Below are 8453 nucleotides of genomic sequence, written 5' to 3' on the forward strand. Positions count from 1 at the left end.
AATGTTCATCCGATCTCATTTTAAAAATGAATTTTCTTTCTGTTTTAAAGATGTTTTCTTTGGATTGTTTCACTACTCAAAAGAGAATATAGAAAATATAACTTAATTTGTGTTTCCTGCAAGCTAAATTTAACATAGGCCTACATAAACAAAAATCCGGCTATAAACCTCTTTTTTTTTTTTTTTTATTCAAAGATCTAGACAAGTACATGGAAACTAACCAAAGTTCTGTTAATCCTAAAGCAGTCAAAACTGCATCTCTATATTCATACACTTTTAACTATAATGGGTAATTTTGTGTGTAAAGTTTCTTTTTCTTTTTATAACTGTACTGCCTTAATGGTTTGATATTTTCTACTATTTAATATGTATGTGTGTGTATATATATATATATATATATATATATATGCATAAACACATTTCTTTAAACCAAATACTTTTTAGCAACATCATATGACCCCTTTAATAAAATGATTCGCGATATGCGATTTGAAGTCAAATGATGCGCTGTACTTGATCCGATTGGAGCGCTTCGAAACAGTGAATAATTTTGCGAAGCGATGTTTTAACTAATTCGTTTCACCCATCACTATACGTGCTTTTTAAAATCATTACAAGCGATGTTGAAATTCGAAAATCAATGGCTCTTTTGATCCGGTTTTTGCTAGTGAATCGCTTGAACTGAATCATCGAAGTCACGAATTTGAATCAATCGGAGCGGTTTCAGTGTAAATGACTCACTCGATTGAATCGGTTCAACTGTCAGCACTACTACTGGCTCAGCTCGCTAGTTTTATGAGACTAACTGAAGCTGAACTGTGTTCGTATGTTTGAAACACTTCTGCTCGCTTATATGTTCTTACTCCACACATCTATTAAATGTGCACAGTTTTCTAGCGTATTCACTTTAACTTCTCAGGTGACTGACTGCAGATGTGGCCGAAATGGAAAGAAATACTATGGAAGTCAATGGCTACCGTAAACTGTTCATTTATTCAGGTTCATTTTTGGGTGAATCTTTGCTTTAAATCAACCAGACACTGGTGGAATTATGCATTTTCAGGTTGGAAAATTGGTTTTCCATTGCACTTTTCCAAGCAACAACTTGGACATGACAGTTTTCTGAATTGAATGGGACATACATAACTCTTAACTTCCATTCAAATCAAAAGAGAATAGAAATATTGTTCAAATCCCGGTCCTATCTCTAAAATATGATGGGTTGAATCAGATCTAATCTTATTCGATTACATTTTGCTTATATGTTCTTACTCCACACATCTATTAAATGTGCGCAGTTTTCCATTGCACTTTTCCAAGCAACAACTTGGACATGACAGTTTTCTGAATTGAATGGGACATACATAACTCTTAACTTCCATTCAAATCAAAAGAGAATAGAAATATTGTTCAAATCCCGGTCCTATCTCTAAAATATGATGGGTTGAATCAGATCTAATCTTATTCGATTACATTTTGGCATAAACTCTTAAAAATGGAGGTTGTTTTTACCGCAGTCAGAAGTGAAAATAACACGAGCAGAACACAACACAATGAATGCTGGCAATACTTTATGCAACTGTTTTGCTAGATGTTACAAACACTGCACATTCTTCCCCTCGTCTGTGTTAAAAACAGAACGGACCTGTCTACTAGCGTTGTGCTGTGGTGTACATTCTGTAGACTACAGATAAGTGTGCACATAGACAGCATTTATGATGCTAATCATCAGATTGAATCACTTCTGTCCTCTCTTTGGATTTTTTCAAAGCTTTCTCCAGTTCTTCCATCACAGGCAGAGGTCCCTCGTATTTGTTGGTTTCAATAGACCGAAGTTTGTCCTGATAGTCCTCCGGAAGCCCGTTCTGCTCCGCGCCCATCACAATAACCTGAGACACAGAAGGTACTTCATTTCTGCTGGCATCTTTTAGATATTTCTATCATTTGAGCTCTAGAGGACACACCTTCCGCAGGAATCTAGTCTTGCGTTGACAGACTTTTGAGCGTCATCATAAAATGCAGTTTATTCTGGCCAAGAACAGGAAGATTCGTCATGAGACGTGAACAATGTGGTGTTTTTGTGCAGATTATTTTTTACGGTTGTAGATTTTTAGCTAAAAATGAGCTTTTCTTCCTCTTCTGTAAATGCAAAATGACATATGCATTTTTCATTTACAGAAGAGGAATAAAAAGCAAGTGCAAATTAAATGTAGATTTTAGGTTAAAATGTAAATGAATGCATTCAGGATAATCGTGGGTCCTGACACCATTTCTTTCAACTTTTTCACAGAAACTCTGGATTATAAAGTCTTAATTCGCCTTTCCACAAATGAAGGCCTGAAAAGGTCTTAAACCAGAGCAGAATTTCTTAAATTCATAAAGTTGTGGCATTAAATGTTGCATGCACTGCAAAAAAAACCTCAGTGTTTTTATCTTGTTTTCCAGTTCAAATATCTAAACATCTTTAAACCAAGACACATAATACTGGAGATGGAAAATTAATATATAAATTCTTGTTTTTTTGAGAAACTGAACAAAATTAAATGAGTTTATGCTTAAAAGAAGAACAAATATCTACCAATGGGGAATGAAAACCTGTTTTCTCAATGAAATATGATTTTTATTTTTCATTTTAATACATTTCTTAAATTTTTAGACATTTGCTCTGAAAAACGAGACAAAAATACTGAGGGAGAGCATCATTTATGAGTCATAAATTTGCAGAAACCCTGTAATCAGCATAATTTTTCGTGAAAACGTGCTCCTGCAGTGTCAAACTAAATTTGACATGTTTTACAGTACTAATTGTTTAATGTGCATGTGACAAGAACAAAATGTTTGCATGTAAATGTTTAGGACAGTACAGAGATTTATTCATAAAGCCATAACAAGCACATGTGCTAGTTGCCTCATTTGTGCTAAAAGTGACATGTCCAGTATAGATGGATAAATACTTAAATGTTATTTTATCCCAGAGACCCTTGTATTATGAAAATTATAGTGCATATTGCTTCGGTTTGATGCGTTTTTGTTGTAGCAGTTGCTGGCGGTGCTCTATTGTCTCATACAAAGCTGGCCAGAGCAAACACCAGAAAAAACACCTCAGCATTGTCCTTTCGCCAGCAGCACAAAATAACAAACTCATTCGGTTTAGAGCATGATATCAGATTACTCCGTTTAGAGAAGCACGTGTTTCTGTTGTTGCTGCTGTAATTGGACACACAATACATGCTGAGAAAACCGAATCGGGTTCATTTGTTATCTAAATCTCCTCTTAATTCAGAAATGTTCATGCAGTAATTGTGTCGGATCTTTCAATAAATCAGTGTGAATCAAAATCAGTCTGAATGATTCGTTCACAAATCAAAGCGATCAGAGTTCAACTCACTGAATCAGTGATTCAGCCAAAGCAGTTAACAACCCAATGGAGGAAGTGCTTATTAATGAATAACCATTTAATTTTCAGTTTGTTCCTCATGCAAAACTATCATATGACATCTTATGAAACTGCTTTTGAGTTGTATTTATGCCAAGCTCTAAAATATTTCATTTAGTAGAAATTGTAAGTAAAAATAACTAGAATAATGTATATTTATAAAATGAAGGAAAAAAATAGATTTGATTAATTTCCATGACTTTTCCAGCTCTAGAAATCACACTTTTTAAATTACGAATCCTTATACATCCCCTCATTTGTGAGAATCCAGGTTCTTCTTGTTGAAGGGTTGAATTAAAATAAGAAATATCTTAATTTTTAGTCGTCTTATGCTTGTTTTGTCTCATTTAAAATCATTTTAAGTAATCTTGAGGCCCTTTTGAAAGTGTTGAGAACCTCTGATGTAAACGAAGCTAAAGTCCTGATAAAAGCCGTATTTTGTGACTTGTTATAGCACGCAGGAGACTGTACCTGTAGATACTGCGGCGACGGTGGCGCATAAATGCAGCTGTTCATGATATACGTCCGACAGCTGAGGTCTTGGTCGCTGGTGAAGACGTTCATCTCCACTGGAGTGTAGGTGCCCACTTTCACATTCTCCTGCCTGCAGAGGAACATCCAGCACATGTGAGGAGCTCCATCGGTCCCTAAGCAACACTTCTACATGAAGATCTCTGACTGTTGTGGGTCCGAAAGCTCCTACCTGTCCAGGGACTCGAGGTCCGACATGTTCATCCTCCACACGACGCCCCACACGTCGTCCCCCGGGCAGTGCTCGATGGTCGCAACACCGCCATGCCAGCGCTGACTCGCTAGTCCTTTATGGTTCCCGAAGACCAGTTTATAGTCCTTGAGAGGATGACGAGTCAGTTAGATTGATAAAAAGATGGATGGATAGATGAATAGACAGATAGATGGATGGATAGATAAATATAGTTAAACAGTCTGATAGATGGATATGGGCAGTGCTCGATGGTCGCAACACCGCCATGCCAGCGCTGACTCGCCAGTCCTTTATGGTTCCCGAAGACCAGTTTATAGTCCTTGAGAGGATGACGAGTCAGTTAGATAGATAGATTGATAAAAAGATGGATGGATAGATGAATAGACAGATAGATGGATGGATAGATAAATATAGTTAAACAGTCTGATAGATGGATAAATGGACAGATGGATGGACAAATAGATAAACATTCGGATAGACAGACGGATGGATAAACAGTTGGATGGATTGATAAACAGTCAGTTGGATGGACAAATGGATAAACAGTTGGATAGTTGGATGGATGATGGAAGGATGGATAAACAGTCAGATGGATGGATGAACAGTCGGATAGTTAGATGGATGGATGATGGACAGAAGAAGAAACAGTTGGATGGATGGATGGATGGATGAACAGTCGGATGGATGATGGATGGATGAACAGTCGGATGGATGGATAAACAGTTGGATGGATGGATGAACAGTCGGATAGTTGGATGGATGGATGATGGAAGGATGGATAAACAGTCAGATGGATGGATGGACGGATGGATAAACAGTTGGATGGATGGATGAACAGTCGGATAGTTAGACGGATGGATGATGGACAGAAGGATAAACAGTTGGATGGATGGATAAACTGTCGGACAGATGGATGGATGACTAAAAAATATGAATTAAAAAATGGATGGATAGATAGATATAGTTAAACAGTCTGATAGATGGATAGATAGATGGATGAAAATACAGATAGATGGATGATGAATGGTCGGATGGATGAATGGATAGATCGATATATAGACGGATAGATAGATACCTTGAGTTTGGCCACGCAGTAGATGGAGGCTGACGGGTTCTTCAGCTGCAGTCGCTCCTTCAGCAGGTTACTGCCATAAGCGAAGTACAGGAAGGTGGATCCGTTCTGGTGGTCGGTGCTGTTGTCCATCGAGTCTTCAGAGGGCAGAGGGACAAGGAGGACGAGGATGAGGAAGAGGAAGAGGAGGAGTAGGGACAGGGTGAGGAAATGGAAGAGGGACATATTTGCGTGGAATCAGGTCAGCGGGGCTCAGAGGCAGAGTGAATGAGATGGAAAACACCTCTGTTACCAGAGCTTTCAGCAGCACTCCATTCTCATGCAAATCTATTGTGTGCCAAACGGCCGCCTGCATTCATCTGATCCCAACGGCTAGCAAGAACTTTCCCAACTGTTCCTCTAGTGGAAGCAGCAGGAATAACCTTTAAGCAGTGAAAATCCACCTCTAAAATAATGCAGGTGTCCAATATATTAAGACGTTTATAATGGGAACTTGAAATGCATCCGAACAACAGAAAGTGCCCTGGGGCCAGTTGCATAAACAAGACTCGTGTCTTAAGAACTAGTTTGACTAATTAGCAGTTAGCCAAGTGGTAATCTGTCTTGCTTTTCAGATTCAAATTAGACCAAGTTTTTATGTAACTGATTTGTGATCAGTCTTGTAGAAAAAAACTAGATGACTAACTTTTAATACTAGTCGAAGTAATTTATGCACTGACTGTAATGATGTTAAAATGCTAAAAGCATTGCATAAGCAAGATTGTATATTACACTGGCTTCACTGTAAATGCCAGTGACTGTTGATTTTGCAAAAGACTGGTTTTCTTTATGTCCTCTACTTTTGGGTTTCAGTTTATGTCCTTTTTTTTGTTGCATTTTAGCTGATTATATAATTGACATGAAAAATAATTAATCTCAAATAATAAAACCATGTGATTTAAGAAGCAATGATGCATAAATGTTGATAATGTACTAGAAATGCACCGATACTAAATTTCTCAGCCGATGTTCACGAGCTGTATTATTTGCTGTTTTTTTTTTCTCAGTTGCAACGTGGATTGAGTGATTATGAGACATCAGACCCGTTATTATTGCTTTAGCTGGACTTTAGCCTAAATTTGACATCAAGTTGCTGTCTGAGACGCCCTTTTGATTGACAGGATATAATCGGCCCTGATCTTTGCCTGTTTTTTAGAACAATCGGCCCTATTGCTTTGGTCGACCAATACTGATTATTGATCCTTCTAATTAAGTTGCTAATTGTTTAAATACTTGCATAAGTAGATGAAAGTTGATAAAAAGATTGAATCCAAGATTTGGTAATAATATAGTGTAATGAGAGATTTATAAGCAATTATTTTGTAGGCCGGTCATTTTAGACAAGTGTAATAAGGTGGGGGAAAAATCCCAAAAAGTACACAAATTATAATTAATTTTTTAGTAAGTTGTTCTACCCTGCGTGAGCAAAGTCAGTAAGTTTTCGTCTAATGCGACAACATTAACTAGCATTTTCAGGAAAAAGAAAATCCTTTCCAGGTTAAATGGAAAACAACATATGAGGGTTACATAAAGAAAAACTAAGGATGCACCGATATGAAAATTTTGCCCGATACCGATAATTCTTTATATATGAAAGCCGATAACCGATATGTTGGCCCATAAATCTAAATCAAAATTTTTATATAATTTTTGAGAGCCTGATTACCAAAAAAGTCTCACCATTAAAAGGCATTAAACACTTCAACATAAATCAAACATAAAGCAGCCTTACAAATAAATAAAATAATGCTTAAATAATGCAAACAAATCACTGGACAGCATTACTTACATGTAAAAGAAATTATCAAAAATCATGTGCCATGGATAAATTAAACGGAAATAACCTCCGCACCGACAATAATGAAATTATTTTAATTAAACCATATTGTTGATGAAAATAATAAGATACTAATAAAAGTGGTGGTTATTATTAATATATTTGAAAAAGAAGTATCTTAAAACTAATACCACTGTTTCAAATAGCAGCATTGCTGATTGAGAGCTGAATGAACACCAGTAAACTGATGCACTTTTATGCTTTATGAGAATCAGATCTATATACAACATAAACATAAAATTAAAACTTATATATGCACAAAAAGACACAAATGCACAAGCGATCTTGAACTAAGTTACGCGCTAGTCAGAATGTGTAACTTCTGTTGTGGATGCACTCTTCCCGCAACGTTTACAAAGTTTTATTATAATAGTGTTCTCATTATAATGTTATATATATGACAGTCAGTCCCGATCATAGTTATTAATGTTGTGCACTGAGCTAAGATCACCGGCAAACTGAAGCGCTCTATTAACGCTCTATAAGCTTTACTATATATATGAGATAAATCAGATTTATATGCATAAAATAAACACAATATTACAATGTACAATTGCACAAAAGGCTGTAAATGCACAAGCTAGTCATGAAGGTGTAGCTCCGTTGTGGATTCGCTCTTCACGCAATAATGCGCTGAAGCACGGGCGAACATAGATTCCATAGCATTATTTTACAGTAGCTAACGATCTCATTATAATATGACGGACATGCCCAGCACATGATGCAGTTCACTGTATTTTCCTTTTCGAAGTGATTCCAATAATATTTCAAGCAATTAAAAACCATCATGGTGAACAGCGCGCATCTGAAGCATCTCTGCAGGAAATAATGCATTATTTATCGGCTTTAAGATATCGGCCAAAATTTTTTATCGGTTCGATACCGATAACAGAAAAATTAACATTTATATGATACCGATATGGCGGCCGATATATAGTGCATCCCTAAGAAAAACGGACATAAAGCAGTGATAAAGTAGATGCAAATGTCTCAAAGTGCACAGACTAGTTGAGATGTGAAGCGATGCATAACTCTGGAGGTTGAACCCATGAATTTGTTAAGGTGTGAATGTGTCCGTGTTAATGTGCTTCATTCACACATCTTCATATAGATCACAGACAGACACTGAATCTTCACAGGGGTTTTGATGAATGATTAAATGTCAGGTAAATATAAATGTGAATGCAGATAATAAGATTACTAAACATGTATTTTGTAGTGATTTAACAGGAACTGCATTGTAAAAAAAAAAATCTAAAATCAAGCAATTAAAAACCATCATGGCGAACAGCGCGCATCTGAAGCATCTCTGCAGGAAATAATGCATTATTTATCGGCTTTAAGA

At 36.5% G+C, this 8453-nt stretch overlaps 1 protein-coding gene across 1 annotated transcript; it reads right to left on the reverse strand.

The window, feature by feature from the left end:
* Positions 1-1310: 1310 nt before the first annotated feature.
* LOC107601985 (gamma-glutamylcyclotransferase-like) lies at positions 1311-5875 on the reverse strand. Its single transcript, XM_016294362.1, has 4 exons — positions 5236-5875; positions 4140-4285; positions 3908-4040; positions 1311-1889 (listed from the first exon to the last, which is right to left on the reverse strand). Exons 1-4 carry the CDS (start codon positions 5455-5457, stop codon positions 1722-1724), a joined length of 669 nt encoding a protein of 222 aa, XP_016149848.1. The 5' UTR covers positions 5458-5875; the 3' UTR covers positions 1311-1721.
* Between the last annotated feature and the right edge of the window lie 2578 nt (positions 5876-8453).

Source organism: Sinocyclocheilus grahami, unplaced genomic scaffold, assembly GCF_001515645.1.
Source record: "Sinocyclocheilus grahami isolate Dianchi unplaced genomic scaffold, SAMN03320097.WGS_v1.1 scaffold316.1, whole genome shotgun sequence".
NCBI classification, from domain to species: Eukaryota; Metazoa; Chordata; class Actinopteri; order Cypriniformes; family Cyprinidae; genus Sinocyclocheilus; species Sinocyclocheilus grahami.

Coding starts and splice junctions, on each gene's coding strand:
- LOC107601985 (XM_016294362.1), bottom strand. CDS start 5,457: ATGTCCCTCTTCCATTTCCTCACCCTGTCCCTACTCCTCCTCTTCCTC. Junction 4,286..5,235: donor ACTGCGTGGCCAAACTCAAG/GTATCTATCTAT, acceptor CATCCTCTCAAG/GACTATAAACTGGTCTTCGG. Junction 4,041..4,139: donor GACCTCGAGTCCCTGGACAG/GTAGGAGCTTTC, acceptor GTTCCTCTGCAG/GCAGGAGAATGTGAAAGTGG.